At 41.0% G+C, this 19,120-nt stretch overlaps 4 protein-coding genes across 5 annotated transcripts in view; 2 read left to right on the forward strand and 2 right to left on the reverse strand.

Annotated features, from left to right (window-relative positions):
• LOC107387522 (5-hydroxytryptamine receptor 3A) overlaps positions 1 to 7,252 on the forward strand; it is a 16,347-nt gene extending 9,095 nt beyond the window's left edge. Inside the window, exons 5-10 of the mRNA XM_070545716.1 lie at positions 866 to 1,035; positions 1,174 to 1,334; positions 3,855 to 4,065; positions 4,165 to 4,347; positions 4,647 to 4,717; positions 6,632 to 7,252. Of these exons, the coding sequence (XP_070401817.1) occupies positions 866 to 1,035; positions 1,174 to 1,334; positions 3,855 to 4,065; positions 4,165 to 4,347; positions 4,647 to 4,717; positions 6,632 to 6,865 (1,030 nt within the window). The 3' untranslated portion in view covers positions 6,866 to 7,252. The remainder of the gene's footprint in view (positions 1 to 865; positions 1,036 to 1,173; positions 1,335 to 3,854; positions 4,066 to 4,164; positions 4,348 to 4,646; positions 4,718 to 6,631) is intronic.
• Positions 7,253 to 7,385: 133 nt separating this feature from the next.
• On the forward strand, positions 7,386 to 10,801 carry lrrc59 (leucine rich repeat containing 59). 2 transcript variants are annotated; one of them, XM_015962838.3, is made up of 8 exons: positions 7,386 to 7,798; positions 7,917 to 8,106; positions 8,203 to 8,262; positions 8,598 to 8,756; positions 9,149 to 9,253; positions 9,325 to 9,397; positions 9,579 to 9,764; positions 9,855 to 10,801. In XM_015962838.3, the coding sequence occupies exons 2-8, from the start codon at positions 8,008 to 8,010 to the stop codon at positions 10,133 to 10,135; spliced, it is 963 nt and encodes a 320-aa protein (XP_015818324.1). In that variant the 5' UTR covers positions 7,386 to 7,798; positions 7,917 to 8,007; the 3' UTR covers positions 10,136 to 10,801. The 2 variants fall into 2 exon arrangements, with proteins under 2 accessions (XP_015818324.1, XP_015818323.1); XM_015962837.3 differs by having other exon boundaries at positions 7,682 to 7,889; positions 7,989 to 8,106.
• Positions 10,568 to 14,081, reverse strand: nat9 (N-acetyltransferase 9). Its single transcript, XM_015962840.3, has 6 exons — positions 13,942 to 14,081; positions 13,522 to 13,631; positions 13,242 to 13,382; positions 13,031 to 13,090; positions 12,681 to 12,775; positions 10,568 to 12,603 (listed from the first exon to the last, which is right to left on the reverse strand). Exons 1-6 carry the CDS (start codon positions 14,016 to 14,018, stop codon positions 12,460 to 12,462), a joined length of 627 nt encoding a protein of 208 aa, XP_015818326.3. The 5' UTR covers positions 14,019 to 14,081; the 3' UTR covers positions 10,568 to 12,459.
• Positions 14,082 to 14,729: 648 nt separating this feature from the next.
• Positions 14,730 to 17,989, reverse strand: syt15 (synaptotagmin XV). Its single transcript, XM_015962836.3, has 8 exons — positions 17,854 to 17,989; positions 17,597 to 17,783; positions 17,274 to 17,431; positions 16,477 to 16,769; positions 16,162 to 16,329; positions 15,937 to 16,045; positions 15,659 to 15,841; positions 14,730 to 15,565 (listed from the first exon to the last, which is right to left on the reverse strand). Exons 1-8 carry the CDS (start codon positions 17,858 to 17,860, stop codon positions 15,426 to 15,428), a joined length of 1,245 nt encoding a protein of 414 aa, XP_015818322.3. The 5' UTR covers positions 17,861 to 17,989; the 3' UTR covers positions 14,730 to 15,425.
• Positions 17,990 to 19,120: the final 1,131 nt, after the last annotated feature.

The raw sequence follows: 19,120 nt of genomic DNA on the forward strand, positions 1-19,120 counted from the left end.
TGAAGGAAGGAAACGGGATAAAACTTGATTAGGATTGATGGAAAGATGGGGAGTCAGAAAGTGTCATGATGGGTGGTAATTTCTTAACCCACATGAAGAATCACAGGGAGAAGGTAAGAACAACAACACTTTTATTGTAGAAAAAGAAAAGGGGTAGCTAAGGGTGCTGATCCAAACGGGACAGGAAACGTGGCGACTCCGGCTCTAAAAGAAGAACAGCGGTGAGTGTGACTAGAAACTGAGAACCAGGAAATGATAACAATGAGGGGAACGGGCTTACTGAGTAGAGCAGGGCGAGGGCAGGAGGGAGAGGCAAGTCAGGTTGATGCAGGGTGGAGATGGTTGCTGGAGGAGATGTTTGATCCAGGAAGGCAGGTGAGCGGTGGAGAGCAGGAGGCCAGGGAAGCTGAACGACGCTGGGATAAGGCACACCTCAGGCAGGTGGAGAAAATCCAGGGCTGGTACTGACGAGATAACAGGGCAGGATTAGTACAGGTAAACCGCATTTCAGAGCTACAGCCCAGGTCAGGACGTGGCTAGATGTACCAACAGTATAGTATCAACCGGCGATGAGGTGTGGCAGTGCCGTTCTTAAATCCTCTGGCCAGGCTGATGGTAATTAGCTGCAGCTGCGGCTCCCCAACACGCTTACCTGCAAACAATGAAGGAGAAGAGCAACAGCAGCAGAGAGAAGGCAGAACCATGACAAATAGAAAATATTTTTTCACGACATTCCTAGAGATTATAAGTTGTGTAACTAAAATATGATTTCAATACAGCTGATTTTTATACCATAGTTGTTATTGGATTATCTCCATTCTGTGTTGTGTATTTGTGTGACTGATTATAGATTTTTATTAAACAGGACAGAGAAGGACAAAGCCCCTCCAAGTCCTCATTTAATAATCAACAGCTCTGGAAAAGTCATCATCCAGAATGATCAGGTGTTGGTCAGCACCTGCAGGATGCAGATTCACAAATTCCCATTTGACATCCAGACATGCAACTTGTCAATCAAATCTGTTGTCCACTCTGGTGAGTTTCATCAGTCAGATTTATGCTCCTTGCTCATTTTGATGGTTTTTTGTTGTTGTTGTTGTTGTTGTTGTTTTATCACAGTGCTTGTATAACCAATTTAACCTTTGTTTTTATTCATTTTTTGTTCCATTGTAGTTGAGGAAATAAAACTTTTTCATCGCTTGAACTCCTCTGTGATCACTAACAGCTCCCGCCAGCTAATGCGGACACAGTACGAGTGGCTGTTTGTGAACATGACCGTCACCAGCAAAACGGTTTTTCCATTTGGAGTTGAGCAAGATGTGATTATTTACACTGTAAGTAGCTGTAACTGCTTGAGTACAAAGTATATGCAGATACGTGTGCAATACAGGATAGGGACAGTACAGCCCAGTTCATCAGTCTGATGCAGGTTTTTATTACAGTCTGTACTAAAGCCACTAATGTTGCTGTGGCTGTTTACAAATTCAATAAAATTCTTTCACAGGTTGTTGTTATTTCATATTTATTTTGAAACTGGACTCCAGTTTGTATCTGTTTGTTTCAACTTCTGTTGTTTATTTTGTATTTTTTCAGTGTTAAACTGATGTTTCTGTTCTGTCTTTTGTTGTGAGCGCTGGCAAACAGGTTCTCATTTCCTGCTAGTGCAGACACTTGGTCAGACTCCTGAGTCAAATAGCAACGCGTCAGGAACCCCTTCTCCTTGTGTAGAGGGTCCTCTCATTTAACTGTGCTCCCTAAACGTTGGTAACTGATATTATGAGAACATGGAGGAGTTCGCCATATTTTGGAATAGCAAATACACTGTACTCGGATACTTTCACAGCTGATGTATTTCTACATTTTTAATCGTTTTATTAGTTGTACTTCAGTTTTGATATATTTTGTCCCGTTTTTCTAAATGCAGTGATTTTATCATTCAGGTTCGATAACCAAGCTCTTTGAATAGGTTGTTTTTTAACAACAGAAATATAATAACAGCAAACAGATGCAAAAATGATTCAGTTCCAGGAACAAACCATTGTTGGTTTGTTCAAAATGTTGACGTTGTTTTGGTGAGGGAATTTTCACATTTCATTCGATACCTACTTTAAGAATCAGAATCAGAATAAGCTTTATTGCCAGCGCTCCAGCGAACCAGAGCATAGGAACTTGACTCCGCAAACACAATCTGACCAAGGTTAAACACACACACATGTAGACAAAAACAGGTACAGGCAGTCACGAGAGCAGCCATAACGGCGCTCATTTCATTAGATGAAAAGGGTGTTAAATGAGGATAATTGGGGTAAGGTAAAAAAAAAAAAAGGCATAGCAGAGTTAGACCCAGGGGGGAGTAACTCTATTATACAAAAAAAAAAAACTCCTCAACATAGAAGCACGAACATCACAGATACAAAACATCAGAGTCCGATGGGGAGGCGGGGTTGGGCGGGATCCTGAATCCTCCAACGGGAGCTGCCATTACAGCGCTCAGCCAGCTGCAGTCAAACAGGTGGGAGGGAGAAATGAGGGACAGAGAGCACATTGAGTTTCGTGCAGGTTGCTGACCTGGAAGCAGAAGTCACAATCTGAAGGCAGGGGGAGAAGGTCGGGACACAGCATCTGTCAGCATTCCTCCTTTCGTGGGGGTGTGTTGATGGCATCCTTGGAGGCTGCCTTGGCGTCAGATAAGGATAAACAAGACTTTGTTTAGGGCAGACAGAGATGATTTTCCTCTCTGCCTTGGAGTTTATAAGTGGTCATTCGTGTCCACCAGTGAAGCCAATTATATGTTCTAAACATCCCCACACCGTCCGGCGACCCTCTCCGAGATGACATCCATCTTGCGCATTAACACAGGCAACGCCGCGAGGACATTGTCCAGCTTACGGTTCACCTCGAGTAACGTCCCAGTCTGTGAGGTCACCGCACGGGCGGCACATTCCGTGGGTGCGGGTCGCACTCCAATCGCTCCATCTTCCCAAATTTCCAGAAAACCAGATATCCTCCCACTCCAATCAGAAGAAATCCAGTGATCATCAGGTGGAATATCCACAAATCTTCCATGTCCTCGATGGACAACTGAGAGAGGCACACGATTCACCAGACCTCCCAAGAATCGAGTGCATATCCCGCTGCGAATGTCCCCTCGGGACAGGTGGGAGCCCCCTTCTCCGTTCTCATCGTAGAAAAAATCTTATCAATCGCGTTGAATGACCAGTTAATTAAGTCCATTTTCCAAAAAAGAAGTAGTGATTAACTTAACAACTACAACACAGCAGTTTGAATGAACTTGATTTAAATAACAAAAATCTGAGAAATGGAAACATTCAGGCCCTGACTACCGGAAGCCAGCATGTGCTGGACATTAAAAAGGTTTCTCGAATGTCTGGGTTCATGGTTTTTAATCTACTATCAGTCCTCCCACTAAGTTGACAGGGCACACCTCCCTGGATCTGAAGTCCCATTCCAAATTAAAATAACTCATGCATTTTATCAGGTGTTTGATCCTAATCCTATGTGTGTGTAAGTACAAACAACTCCAATCTTATAGATTGTCCACAGGCATGATTAAAGCTGAAGGCTAGGTGAAGTGCAGACCGCATTCTGAAATAACACGAACGATCTAACTAATATAAATGTGGAGCGTTTAGTTTATTTAGATGGTGACCGTTTATTTAAAAGAATCTTAAAGTAGCCTTGAACGCTTATTTTCGTCTGTCTTTAGCTCAGGTTTAACTGTTTCTTGTTTCAGTCATCTTTAGAATGCAGCCCCTGTTACTTTTTAATCCTTACTCGTTCTTGCTTTTATGTGCAGTACTAACACTCTGACGTGTTCCCATCCTTTTTTACAGATCTCCATGAAAAGGAGGCCCACTCTCTACATCGTTAACTTCCTGCTGCCCATCCTCTTCTTCTTGTTTCTGGACATGTCCTCCTTCCTGATCTCAGACAGAGGCGGGGAGAAGCTCAGCTTTAAGGTCACCGTGCTGCTGGCCGTCACCGTGATGCAGCTCATCCTCAATGACATTCTGCCTTCGTCATCAGAATGGATCCCACTCATAAGTAAACGGCCTTACATGACAAAGGCATTAAAGCATGTTTACATTTTCACCATGTTTTCATAAGATATTGATTCTAAATCATCATTATCTCTCTCCTCAGTGGTCTACTGCATTGGGATCTTTTCTCTGATGATGCTCAGCCTCCTGGAGACCATTTTGATGATGTACCTGATGGAGAGAGAGTCTGCATCCCAAGATGATGAGCTGGAGAGAAACCAAGGTGGAGGAGAGGGTGGTGAAGAAAACCAAGGTCGAAAAGGAAGTCTCCACAGCTGTGAAGAAGGTTGGACTTATGCTATGAAAGAGAGTTTGCTCGTTTATGTATCGTTAAAGAGAATGTAGGGTTTTGACTAACTCAACTGATCAAATGCTCTAACCTGCATGAGACTTTGCTGAAAGATGTAGCAGCTAACTTATTTCTATCTACAAAAATCATCTGAAATGCATGTTTGAACAGCTACGTTCTAGTGCAGACTAAATGGACAATGAAACACGTTGTGTGCTAATTTCTTTTAAATAATCTGGAAAAGTCTCCGTTTAAGACGGCAGCGGGAGCCTAATGTTCTGATTCTGTCCCTCCAGTTAAGAACCGTACCGCGTGTCGGTGGGTTTGTGGAGCACCTGCAAAAAAGATGCCAGCTGAACCCCTTCAGGTCTGGAAACATCTGAACTAAAATGCTTTTCGTGTTTTCAATAAAGATTTTGGAAACATTCTGAAGCATTCAAGAATGAAGATCATATAAGCCATTTAATTACAGCTCGTGGTGCTATTCTGGTTTTATTTATTTCTGTGTAGGACCTCATAAACATGAAAAAATGTGTTTACATTTAAACAAAATATTGTAGACAAATTTCCTAAAATAACTACTAAAAATAAAAATATTAAATTATAACTAGAATTCAAGTGTTTTGTAGGCCTTAAGAACCCTAACTTTTTAAAAATAGAAAACAAGTTGGAATAAATACATCAAAATTTAGAATAAAATAAAGAGGTAAAATAATTTTTGACATATGTATGGGTAGGATGTCACTTGGGGTTGTCAAACTTGACTCAAGCAATTTTGCAGATGCTTGAAATGGGCTGTGACACCAGTGTCACCACGGGCTCTTAACCCTGTAAGACCCAACCCATCAAAAAATACCCAGAAAATTCTGATATTTAGAACTAAGATAATTATAAATCCTTATAACAAAATCCACAAAAATGTTTTTTCTATATCATGCTGTTTATGATTTTTTTTATTATATATTTTTTGTATCATGTTTGATATATTAGAAGTTTTTGGCTACTTTTTGTTAACAACCATATTTATTTAGAGGAAAAAAAAGTGTTTTCTCTATAACATTCTGAAAATGTAAAACATGTTTTAAAGCCTTTCCTCTTTTATTCTTTTTCACATAAAAACGTTTTACAACCTTTAACAACCTGTTACCCAGTTGGACTTGAATTGCACAACAAAAGAGAAATAAAGTAATATTTATGTAAATTCTCAATAAAAAACTATACACTGCTTTTAAATATCGATTCAATATCTTAACATGAATATTGCAACATGTTTTTACATCTAAAACTATATATATATATATATATGTGTGTGTGTGTGTGTGTGTGTGTGTGTGTGTGTGTGTGTGTGTGTGTGTGTGTGTGTGTGTGTATATATATATATATATATATATATATATATATATATATATATGTGTGTGTGTGTGTGTGTGTGTGTGTGTGTGTGTGTGTGTGTGTATATATATATATATATATATATATATATATATATATATATATATATATATATATGTGTGTGTGTGTGTGTGTGTGTGTGTGTGTGTGTGTGTGTGTGTGTGTGTGTGTGTGTGTGTGTGTGTGTAAATAAAGCATAGACATTGTTATTTCAGAGGAAGTGTGTTTTGTGGAAATAATCAAAATTTCATTGAAATGGCATTCAGTGAATCATTGTAGGACAATCAAAATGGCATGTGTTTGTATTTTAGTAAGTATTATGTAGAATGAATTACAAAATGAAAATTTTGGGAAAAAGCACATTTCATACCTGCAGTATCAAATTTGATACAGACATTTTAACATGGTTTAACTGTAATATAAAGAATGAGTTACTTAATAAAAACAGTCAGATGGACTGTGTTAAAAATTACTTAAACTTTTATGTTATTCTTACCACAACTTCTCAAAAATTAGTAATGATTTACCTGACAAAGGGCAAATGGATCACTCGCTGGGAGTAGCCATGTTGGGAATGATCAAAACTAAACTTGAGCTGCCTGTTTGGCATAATAATCCAGTAGGAGGCAAAATACATGTATCAGATTATATACAACCCGTTTTTAAGGCAAATATTGATCATGTCAATGAGATAGAGGTTTCAGAAACTCATGTAGCAAATATGATGCAAATGGCATGGGTTAGTAATAAAAACAGGTCTAAGTTGAAGAGAATACAATATCATAGCACAAGAGGACACAGGTCCTAACAGGCATTTATTAAAGACATGTAGAAAACACAAATGGCCCATTCACCTTTTCTGTGCTGTTTGTTACTTTCTTTTTTTCAGGGTTCTGGCAGTCAGCTGATCGAGGAACCACATTCCTCTGAAATGTTCTCAGGAGAACTAAATGACTTGATTAAAACGATGAATGTCCTCCTCAGTGGCATACAAGAGGAGAGGAAGACCAGCTACTGGACCAGAAAAATTAAGACCATCAACAAAGTTTATTTTGTTTTCTATGTTACAGCTGCCAGTCTGTTCTTGTGCTTTATGTTTTACAGCTGGTTAAGCACAGACTAGCCTTTCCGAAACAAAACAAAAAACAACATCAAAAATAAGTTGTGAGGCTGACTCACAACTGGTTTTTGAGTGCAGAATTGTTTTATGTTAGCAACAATAAATACAAATTGCATAGCTGTTTATTAAAATGATTAATAAAGTGTATGCATTGCACTGTCTGTGAGAAGATGTTTGAGCTAACAAAAAGGGAATTTCAAGGTTTCTCTTTAAAATGGCCCCAATTTGGCACAAATCTTTTTTGGTCTTACACCAGTGAAGTATTAGGTTGAGTACTTTCATTCAAAACCTGCCACATCCACCCCTTTACATGTCTTCCACGTTTGGTAGAAGAGCTTGGTGGCATATACCTCATTAAATAATCATCGATAAAATAAAATTGAAAATAAATACACAAGTACCTAATCTAATCCTTAATTCGTTACATAAGCCACAAAGACAAAAAAATACAGATATCTATAATCATGTCACTGTTTATTAAGTTATTTAATGTTCCTGTGCTGCACTTCCTCCTGCTTTTTTAATCTGTCACTTACACATTAAATCAGGGGGGTGGGGCCAATTGAGTAAAGAAGATTGCTCTGGCCCGAAAAGGAAACACGGAGGTTAAACATTCAGAAGTTAAGTCATACTTTATGGGAAAACAGATTTTTTTTAAATCTGCTTTAAAGTAGCACTAAGAAAACTTAAGTCAGAATTTGTGATGAATGTACTATTGCCTCCATGCTAAAGAGAAGGACAGCGCCTCGGGTTAGGATTTGGAGAGGGAGATTCAAAGCGCGTCTTGTCTCCTCCGGTCCTGCAGGGGACGCTGCGTGGTTTGCGCTAACGTCTCCGCGTAGCAGCTCAATCAGTGACGTGGATTTTCGTTCAGTCAGTGCTGCCACTGCCAGAAACACGATTCAAAGCTTGTGCACCAAATTTCTTCTAACTGACGTAATATACCTGCCGTGTGTTTGTCTTATATGTCGATGTTGTTTACCGGCTGTTAAACTAGGACGCAGTTTTCCACGGTTATCGTTTACAGGTGAGAAATCTTATAAAATCGTCGTAGTTTCAGGGTTTCCTGTTGTCTGGCGATCAGAAGTATCTCCACTGATCTGTTTAACCTCGGTGTGTTGGCAAGAGGCGCCTCGGACTGAAGGATGAGTAAAAACAAAGTGTTAAACCTGAGGGATAAAATCAGTGGAAATGAAGTGGACCTGAGCCTGAGTAACCTCAGTGAGGTACCAGTCAAAGAGCTCGTAAGTCACTCAGGGTGTTTACATGTTTGTAATAAATACAGCCAGATAAGGAGATGTTGTGATGTCATGGTTTAACTACCTTCCTTTCTCTAACAGTCTTCATTTCCCAAAGCCACTGCCGTGGACATGTCCTGCAACAACATCATCTCCCTTCCTGTAAGTGTCTAACTGACTCATCCAGAGCAAATATTGAGCATTTTAAGTGAAAGCACGTGAGTGCATCCACGTCAGTATGTTTCATTAAAGCTACCAAAGATACTTTTTCTTTTAAAAGTTTGAATTTCTATTAAACCGAGCTGTACATTGTTAAATGGAGAGAGTGATTCAAACTTTTCTTTTCTTGCATAAATAATTATAAACTCTAAAATCTCGAGGTTTACCTATCCACTTTCATCTAGTTTCTGCTGTTATTGTTAAGCATGTTTGCGGGTTGATGTTGCTCAAACTGAATAATTTGCAATCATGTTTTTACTTTTATTTTGTTCATGCAGCCAGAGTTCTGCAGCCTGACTCACTTAGTGAAGCTGGACTTGAGTAAAAACCAGCTGACCCGTTTGCCAGATGACCTGGGGAACCTAGTCAACCTTCAACATCTGGACCTGTACAACAACAAGCTGACGGTTCTGCCTGTCAGCTTCTCTCAGCTCAGGGTAAGATATGGACCATGCAGCTCAAACACACCGCCCGTTTTACATGGAGATCCTCAGAGCACTGGATCTGTTTATGTTCCCCGTCCTTGTATAGCTGTGGTGGGGGGGTTTACTCTTGTACCGTGGGCCCTTGCTCTGGCTCTGACTTTGTAAAACATGAGAAATTATGCTGGCAATGCAGAATGTGACAATTTAATTGAAATCTATTCATTATGTTGTTTTTTATGATCAGAAGCTAAAATCACAATTCAAACTTGATAAATGTCACACTCCTGTTGTCTGATGTATCAGTCCAAGTCCAAAGTGACTGTGTGTGTGTGTGTGTGTGTGTGTGTGTGTGTGTGTGTGTGTGTGTGTGTGTGTGTGTGTGTGTGTGTGTGTGTGTGTTTTAGAATCTGAAGTGGCTCGATCTGAAGGATAACCCTCTGGAACCTGGCCTAGCTAAAGCTGCAGGAGACTGCCTGGATGAGAAGCAGTGTAAACTGTGTGCCATAAAGGTGGCAGAGACTCATTCATTAATCAGCTTGTTCACCAAAACAAACATGTAACTAATGACTGCATTTCTCAGGTTCTGCAGCTCATGAGAGCAATTCAGGAGGATGTTGATCGCGCACGGGAGAAACGTCTTTTAAAGGAAAAAGGTGGGTAAATGAAAATGTTCTAGACAAAAGGTGTTAAAGAGACGATCGATGGTGTGAAAGAAAACCTCCTGCATCAAGATTTGTGAAGCTAGATGTTTGACCATTTGTAGGAAATTGGTTTCAGATTAAAGTGTAAAAAGCATCAAAGTCAACCCACTGACCCAACGTTGTCTGCTCGTAGAGCTGGAGAAGAAGAGGGAGGCCAAACAGAGGGAGCGGGAGGCCAAAGAGAGGGAGGCCCGTAAACAGGAAAAAGCAGAGGAGAAGGAGAAGAGGAGGAAGGAGTACAACGCTCAGGTGGCAGCTGCAGCTGCGAAGGCTCAGCAGAAGAAAAATGAGAAGAAAAAGAAAAATGGACAAGCAGCAGGTGAGATCAACGCGATGGTTCGTGTTTGAAATGAGAAACGTTTGTAGTTTCAGCCTGAAGATGTTCTGATGTCACGTTTTGTCTCTGCAGATAAAAACGTTGCAGCAAAGCCAGCACCTAAACCATGCCGTTCCCTCATTGGTCTGGTGTTTAAGCTCCTCCTCCTGCTGATGTTGGGCATGGTAGGAATCGTCGCTGCCTGTCAGCTCACCGACCTACAGAAGGAAGCCGTCTGCGTGCCGATCAACGCCGCCGTCACTGACGGCGTATCCTGGGTCAAAGTGCAGGAGGGTGTGGCCAGACAGCTGCTGCTGAACCTGTCGTCCGCCGTAAAAGAACTTGTTGAATCTTCACAAACAACTAAGAACTGATCCAGAGGAGCATGCAGAAACGAGACTGAGCTCTCCCTCCTCCTGTCTGCAGGACAGGGAGGTGAGAGTTCTGCAGAAGGACATGTACAGGGAGAGACGTGTTATTCCCATGGAATGGTCTTCACTGTCTCACCATCTTTGTACTACAGCTTCATTTTTTAAAAGTGTGTCTCCACTGCCTCCATCAGCAGCATTTCACATTTAGACCTGCAGGCAGCTGTTTTACAGGCACATCGTCAGGTTGTATTTGATATAATAATTCTGTAAAATGTTGAGTCTGTTTGTGCTGCATGAGTTAGAAACATCTGCAGCAGAGGTCTGAGCAGGTCCTTCATCACGACCCTACAAGTGAAACGTCACAGCTCAGATCCTCCTGAGGCTCGAAGACACTGGTGAACTGTACCATCTGACAAATAAAAATACAGGAATCGATTTTGCCAAAGATGCAAATTTAATTTAGGAACGGTTTCAATTTTATTTGTAAACCAGGAAGAAGTTTTTATGTTCACAGTTTAAATAACAGATACAGCTTTAGCTTTATATTTGTATCACCAACTCTTAAAAATGGTTTCTCATGAATAATTCTAACAGGCAGGTTGAAATTAAATGTTTGTTGATCGTGACAAAATCTGCAACCAATAAATCAGGGTGAGGTCCCACATCCAGCTTCAGAAGTCTGAATCTTGCATTAGCTCGGTTAAGTGAGATGCATACTCTGATATTTTTGATAATTACAAACAATCCCAGTTATTGCTGCTGCAGGTTTGAAGCCTTTTTATTCACCAGTTTTCCTCTCAACAAAGAGGAGTGAAAACCTTGGAATTAAGCTGTTAAATTTCCATTCAAACTAAATTACCAATAAACTACAAACACAAATGTCAACACCAATCTAAAACATCCAACACAGAAAATGCTAAATAAAACCCAGCTGCAGAAAATGTTCAAGAATGGTTTCGTTGGGTTGGTCGTGGAGAGATGAAACATTTTTCCAACTTTTCTCTAGGATCTGAATCTTCTGTGACTAAAAACCATTAGTTCACGTTGGATGAGTGGTCCGCCTCTGAGGTACTCATAACAGTGGAAGCTTTGTTTTTTTTATTCAACGTGTTCCTGCTAGCCCTGCGATGGACGGCAACCTGTCCAGGGTGTACCCCGCCTGATTGCCCATTGAGCCTGCGTGGACAGAGCGGGTTCAGAAGATGGATGGTGTTCCTGCTGAACATGCACCCTTAACCCTCTCAGGCTCAAAATAAGTTTTGATAAAAGGACGAACAACTAAGTCCTTCAGGGGTACTTCTGAGTTAAAAAGTGTTCATGAAATACGTAGGTGGAGTAACCAGGTAGGTAGGTTTTAACGTTGCTAATCTGCAACGCCTGCCTCCAGAGGGTTAACTGGCTGCACTGCAAAAAATAGGTGTTTTGTAACAACGGTAAACATGTTTGCAATAAAAAGCTTTTGTTTGTTCAAATGTCTGAAAGGTTAAAACTACGGAGCTTAAATATGTCAGAACTGTTAAAAGTGAGACAGATAAAAAAAAAGTGAAAATATTCATATTTAATTTAAAAAATGGTATTTAGAATTTCTGTCAAATAATTCATAACATAAATTAAGCTTTATAGTGATGTGTCACCATTAAATGTGCTTTCTATAACATTTTCCATTCTGAGCTCTTTATATCAACGATTAATATCAATATATTTTGATAATATTGTGATTTATAATTATATATATTGTTTGGAAGAAAACCTTAGATGTTATGTTGAGATTTGCTTCGATTTCATCTGAAGCTCCCAACAGCTGAGCTCCCCAGAGCAAATGGACAGAAAGTGTAAATAAATCGGTTAGCGTGATGGACGAGAAGCATTTCCTAATTCTCCTCGATTCCAGAAGCATTACTGTGAGTGAGGTCATTGGATGGTTGAAACACGAGACCTTAAAACGTCAATTATGGCAGGAAAAAACTGTCGGCGTTGGTCTGTCCGAAGTTTTGTTTCCTACAGCAAAAAGCTGGAAAAGCAGAAGCACAGAAAACAAATGTTTACGTCTGACAAAGGTTAAAAGACTAATCTGTAAACACAGAGAGGACATGAATGTTTTTTAGTCCCTCATAAATAAACCATTTTCATTGAGAGGAGGAAGAGAGGAAGTGTGCACTTTTTAACACCTAAAAATAATCTTTTGTTCTTGTTTTCGATACCAGATGGAGGTAATGAATTCTTGATCCAAATTTGCCACATTCAGCCTTTTTTTAAGTGCAGAATAAACTGTTCCTCAACCCAAAGTCTTTAGGAGGGAATGAGGAGCTCAGAACAGAGACTTTTTATCAGATAAACTCATGTCTGTTGCTGCGTGCCAGTCTGAAGTCTCGTTCTTTCATGTAGGCCACATCGTCCTGCAGCTGCTTCTGAATGGACTCATCCACCGTTAGCTCAAGGGTCACCTCTTTGAACACGTTACACACGGACACCTGCACAGACACAACTCTGATTACGATTTATGCTTAAGAGCTTAAACACCTGGTGGAAGGGGACACCGTCTCCTTACCTGCTGGAAGTGCAGTTTTTTGAACATGGCGATGCTGACCTGGTTGTCCAGACCTATTTTAGCTTCAAACCTTTTGACCCCGAGTTTGGTGATTCCTGTTAAAGACAGCAAGAGCAGCAGATTGAATTAGACACTGCTCAATGTTAGTGTCAAAGCTCTCTACAGATAACCTCTTTGTCTTTTTCACAATCAAACCTAATGACATTTTGAATCCTGGCCTTCTAAATCAACAGAAAAATCTGCTTCAGCTCTTTAAAAAGTAGCAGTTCAAGACAAGAACTACTGATCTCTCAAAACCGTTTCATAACGGGCTGCACTAAAAGACATAAAAACCTGCATCCTCTCCTCACCGTAGTGCATCATCATGAGCGTCACTTCTTTCCCGATGCCTTTTCCTCTGTAGCTCGGCTCTGTGGGAGTCAAAACAGTTCCCTGTCTGAAGGGTTTTCACGAACAACAACGTTACATTTATAATTTTAAAACACAGCTAAAAAAAAAAAGTCTTTATATTCAAAACCAAACCAGCAGGCTGACTAGATAAACCTGAGAGTTGTGTGTCACCTGCTATCATGACCTCCAGCTCAGCTAAGGACAGGTCAGTGGGGTCAGTCAGGAAGATGTTGACATCTCCCAGCATGCATTGCTCCTCGTCAACACTGGGGTCCGCCCACCTCTGCTTGTCCAAGATGATGAATGTGCACTCTGCAATTTAAAAATCAAAACTTTACAGTTCAATGACCGATGGTCGCATTTGTGCTAATCACTGGTTGATTGGAAACTATTCAAAATATCCATAAATGTTTTTCTAGTGGGTGTAGAGCGCAGATTGGTGCCCACGTACTGTCATCATCTTCCTTCCAGCTCTTCTGCATGTCGTACTCCTGATCCAGGCTCAGCGGCTCTGAGGCAGTCAGCTGCTGCAGCTCAGGAGACTTCATCCACTCGTGATATCTGCGAAATACAGCAAAACCAACAATAACACACTAAACCTAAGATTTGATCACGTGTTAAAAACTAGCTGTATTCATTTGTTTTATTAGTAAAAATTTAAGCACCCAGTTATATAAAATACAAACCAAGTACTTCCACATTTACAATTAAGAAAAAGCAGCTTGTTTATAAATTATTTTCAATTTCGATTCATTTCAATTCTCTACCAAATATCCATTCAACAGCGTTTGAGCTGTGAGCAGAGGACTGAATGGATGAAACGACAAACGGAGAGACCGATACTAGCTACTGTAACATGCGCTAGTGTTACCTGGGCACGTGCTCCTCGTTGTAAGGAACCAACACGACTTTGTGTCCTTCCAGTAAAGTGTTTTCATTTATTTTCATGGTGATAAACTAGACTTAAAGTTACAATTTCATGTCCGGCTAGCTCAGTTCAGGGAGAGATGCTCATTCACGTTCTACGGTTTCAAATGCGGCTGCGCTCAGCGTGCCAAAGACGAGTGACGCCCCCTGCTGGACTAGATGAGGACGTCCAGAGAAAAGTCACTGCCCTCTTTTCCTTTTCTTTCTTTTTTGGCCAGAATAAAACAAGACCTTCTCGAATAAAAAAGTAAAATAAAAAAGACGCATAAAAACCAAGTTACAACCCCTCAAAAACAAGAGATGTTATAATTAATTTGATTAATTTTATTATTTACAACACACCACAAATTAACACAACACAAACCAGTTTCAAGCTAAAAAAATATTGTTGTAACGTTTTTGTGTTTTTAAAGTTTAAATGGATACTAAGGCCTTGTAAAAAATGTTTATGAATCAAGTTAATTTTAAAGTGTTCAAGTCTATACTACATCCTCAAACTTTGGGGCAGCAGTAGCTCAACAGGTTGAGCGGGTTGTCCAGTAATTGGAAGGCTGCAGGTTCGATCCTGGCTCCGGACAGAGAATTCTGCTGTTGTGTCCTTGGGCAAGACACTGAACTCACCTTGCCTGCTGGTGGTGGTCGGAGGGACCGGCGGCCTCCCTGCTCAGCACCTCGCCCCTGTCAGAGCACCCCAGGGCAGCTGTGGCTACATCGTAGCTCATCCCCTCCAGTGTGTGAATGTGTGTGTTTGAATGGATGAATGATACACTGTAGTGTAAAGCGCTTTGGAGTCCTTACTCTGAGAGGTGCTATACAAGTGCGTGTCATTTATCATTTAGGCGTGATTTGGGTGGATGTCAAGACGAAGAAGAACATAAACAAGAAACTATTTTTATATAGCGCCTCTCAAGATGAAAAACATTGTTAGAGGTTGTTATTTAAGAATTAGTAAATTTAAACTAAGATAACCAAAAGTAAAGTGAAAGTAACCTCCTAAAATTGCCAGGTACATATGAAAGACTGTGGCAGATTACAGGATTTTTGTTACCAAACTTCTACTTTTCATTGTTCCCCATTTGGAAATATAAAACAAATAAATTCTTCAGCTTCTCCTAGCTGTGTTTTTTCTGCTAAATTAGTTTAATTTATTTTATTTACATACTTGAGATTTTTAACAGAGTGAAAATGTGGTTATTTTATCTCAGAGATACATTTCTTTTTTAAGCTTTCTGTATTCTTATAGCATGATGTAAATGTTCACCAGCAGCATTTAGGACTTTACTCTGTGACTCTACAGAAGTAATCAAGAGCAGAGAAAATGTTCAATGCAGGATTAAATAAAGAAGCTGCCAAAACGTTTTCAGTTGCAGATTTTTCTTTGTCCTTTCAGACTCTGTGTGTTTGTGTGGCATGCGAGTGATTTATGAGTTAGAAGCTTCTGCAGAGTCCATGCCACAGTGTAACCGGCTCCTGCTCCTTATTAATCATGTCCATCCAGTGCTGCAGCTGAAGACCCCTGGCATACATGAAAGGACCCAACACCAGCACTCCCAGGAGGGACGGAGGATCTGAAACAACAAACAAAATTTACTCACTGGATTAAAAGAAATGCCACATTCGGAGCTAAATACTGTCAGCACGCATTCATAATATGTCCTCACCTGAGTGGCTGTTGTTCAGCTGCTGCAGCTCAAACCTCAGGCAGGCCTCGTCTAATTGCTGCAGTCGCAGCTTAAAAGTCATCCTGTGGTTAAAAATGGGATCCTGCTCATCCTTTACCACACAGCTACACTTCGTCTTCACCACTTGAGTGTGTATCTGTAAGCTCACCCGTACACACACACCTGGAGAAAAGCAAACAGCTGCCGTGTTTAATCAAAGGTTTTAATTGACTCCAGCTTCCCATTGGATTTACCCACAAAACCTGATCCTAAAGTACCTGAGTCTGTGAGCAGCTGGAGGCCTCGAGCTCTCACCACCACCACGGACAGTCTCTGCTGAGACGAGCTGTAGCTGAGAGATATCAGAACGTCCCCCTGCTCTGAACACTGACGGATAGGACAGCAAAATTTTACTAAACCAGTCTGAAACGTTCATCGTGAAAGTAAATGTGTGTGCACGCTTGTGTGTGTGCATGCATGTGTGTGTGCGTGCATGCATGTACCTGTGTCTCCTCCTCAGGATCTAGATCTCTCCAGAGCACTCGTCCGGCCTGACCCAGCTCCCCCTCCAGAGGAAGCAGCACTCTGCCCACAGCGTGTCGTTTGCCATCTTTGTCCACACCCAGCACGCACACACTCAGGGTGCTCTTTGATACACATATTGCAGACACCTGTGACGTGCAGACACGTACACACACACACACACACACACACACACACACACACACACACACACACACACACACACACACACATTTAATCCTTATATTTACAGATAAAGTTATATTTTGACTTTTGTGAATAAAAACAGTGCCTGCCTGAAAAACCAAGCAGTCATTAAACTCTGGGTCGGGCCCTGTACTCCGGGCCTTAGTCTGGCGGGGCCGCCGGTCATCAGGAAGTAGGCGAAGCTCCACCAGTGTGACGTTGCTATGGAAACGAGGGGGAAGGTTAGCGAGGCGGAGCAAGGATACCATGAGCTGTTCACTGCTGTGTCGATACTCCACAGAGAAGCAGAGACGAGTGGCCAGGCCGGGAGGGGGCGCCATGACCTCGTTCAGAGGGGTCACAGAGTAGAGGCCTGCCAATACCGAACCAACTGGGTACCAACCTGGTCAAAACAACAAAAACAAATGTAAAGATGGGATTAAATGAGGTTTGACAGTATGATTTCCAACCTTACTTAATAAAATATTTCCAATAACTTGGAGGATTTTTATAAATATGTATCAAACTTTTGCTTTAACCGCTTGCTGAAATCAGATGGAGGATGGTTAGGGACCGGTCGATGGAAAGGCATAAAACCAACAATGCTCTAAATTAAAGGCACTTCTTTTATATTTCCAGCTCATAATAAATATTATATCCTCTTATGAATCAAACAATTTGCACCACAGTAGTTAATAATTATAAGCACCATACAGATTTGTAATATTTATTAAATGAAAAGAGTAGAGCTGCTGGTTGTTCAGATAGTAACTCTTTAATAAAAGCTGCATTAATGTCTGACTGAGTTTTTTTATTAATGAGATTAACTCATTTTCAGGAATTTACTTTTTAAATTGAAAGTAAGCATGATTTTACCAGGATGGTCAAAACAGCAAAAGTGACTTACTCCTCACTGAGAGCGAGCCACGATGAGCCAGAACGTCCCGCTGGGTCTTCATCTTCATCTTCTCCTCCTCATCTGTAACGATGTCCCCTCCAGATGTCCGAGCCTCAATATTTTGTGGGGTGAATCGAGGAGGTAAAGCAAAAGGGATTTCATTGGGCCTGACATACACAAAAAACATCAAATGAGTCTTAGGCAGTACAAGAATACAAGGATTAACTCTGCTGATTGTATGATTTTGTTTTGCTGGGTCCCATTTTTACAATAAGCTTCCAACAAATATAATCAAATCATCACTAAGCAGATCTTAAATTGTTTCTTCTTACGCGGTCCAGGTGCCCTGAGACACCAAGATCACTGGAGCAGAGCATGGTGGTACTGATAGCTCGGTGGATAGAAGCTCCTGGTACTGGTTCTGCTTGTTCTTCTTCCTCCACAGGACACACATCATGTGGCTCAGTGGCAGCAGCAACAGCAGGACCACAGAAAGACCAACAGCTTGCAGCACCTGGTCTAAAAAAACAAACAAACATCTAAAACATCCCCCAACATCACAGTGGCACCAACATTCCTCTTTGCTCACCAGACATGAATCTGGAAATGTTCAGCTCTGGCTCTGGATAACTTTTATGTTCTTTAGCTTTGACTAAGACAAACTGACCATTTATAGCTGACGCTACCGGTTAGCAGTGGCTGCTGTTTCTAACCGTGTTGTTGAACAATTGTGAGAGTCTGACAGCTGTCTGCTTCTCATCATGCTGTTATCTGCACGGCTGCATTAACCCTCTGGAGGCAGGTGTTGCAGATTTGCAATGTTAAAACCTACCTACCTGGTTACTCCACATAAGTATTTTATGAGCATTTTTTTAACTCAGAAGTACCCCTGAAGGACTTAGTTGTTCATCCGTTTATCAAAACTTATTTTGAGCCTGAGAGGGTTAACAGCATCAGGGGCCCCTGGGCTAAATACATTACAAGACCCCCATTGGGTTAAATATTCAAAAATTCCATGAAGTTAAAGTTGGATGTCAGTCAACTGACTGAGAAGAAAAGGCAAGTTAAATAATGTGTAACAACCAAGGGGAAGTTTGTCTGAATTTTGTGAAGCCAACCAGGAAGTGACAACAATAGCAGTTCTCCCCTCATCCTCTAGGGGCTGGCACCAGAAGTGAGCAAATCCTTAATTGACTCCCATGTTAAAAATGCCAACTTCACTGCAGAAATAAACATGTTTACAGCCTGGTTCAAAAAACATTTTGCCATGTGTTGCCCTGCTCCGATCACTGCGGTCTGACGCTGTGCTTTTTGCCTGTGTGTGGCGCTCTCTGAGGCAGACCGCAGAAACGCTGCAGCTCAATGAGTTGATGCGTACTTCACGTTGGAGCCTCTCAATTGCATTTTTCTGGCAATTTGCAAGCCTCCATTAGTTTCAGTTAGCTCAGTTAGCTTGTAGCTGCGAGCAATGGTGGAATGAGATCCTCAAAACACTACTTTCAGCTCCACCCATTGTTCGGGAGTGTCAAGATGTATGATGCGGCCAAGATGGCGGTGATCGGAACCACCCACTTGACTTCAAGTCAAATCCTCAGAAACCTCTGGGTGACATCAAGGAGGTTTGTCCATTATTTTAACAATCAATTGTAACAACTGATTTATTTTGTTTCATCTTAGTTGATAAAAAAAACATTTTAGTAAATAATTTTAGCTTGTCTGTCTGTGTCATGACTCCCAGTCTTTCACCCTCCTCTGCCTCTGCTGCCACCTCATCAAGCCTTCAGCCCCTTCATTCATCTCACCTGTTCCTGTCATCAGCTCATTACACACACCTGCTCCTCCTGCTATATATTCAC

Source organism: Nothobranchius furzeri, chromosome 16 (assembly GCF_043380555.1).
Source record: "Nothobranchius furzeri strain GRZ-AD chromosome 16, NfurGRZ-RIMD1, whole genome shotgun sequence".
In the NCBI taxonomy this organism is placed as follows: Eukaryota; Metazoa; Chordata; class Actinopteri; order Cyprinodontiformes; family Nothobranchiidae; genus Nothobranchius; species Nothobranchius furzeri.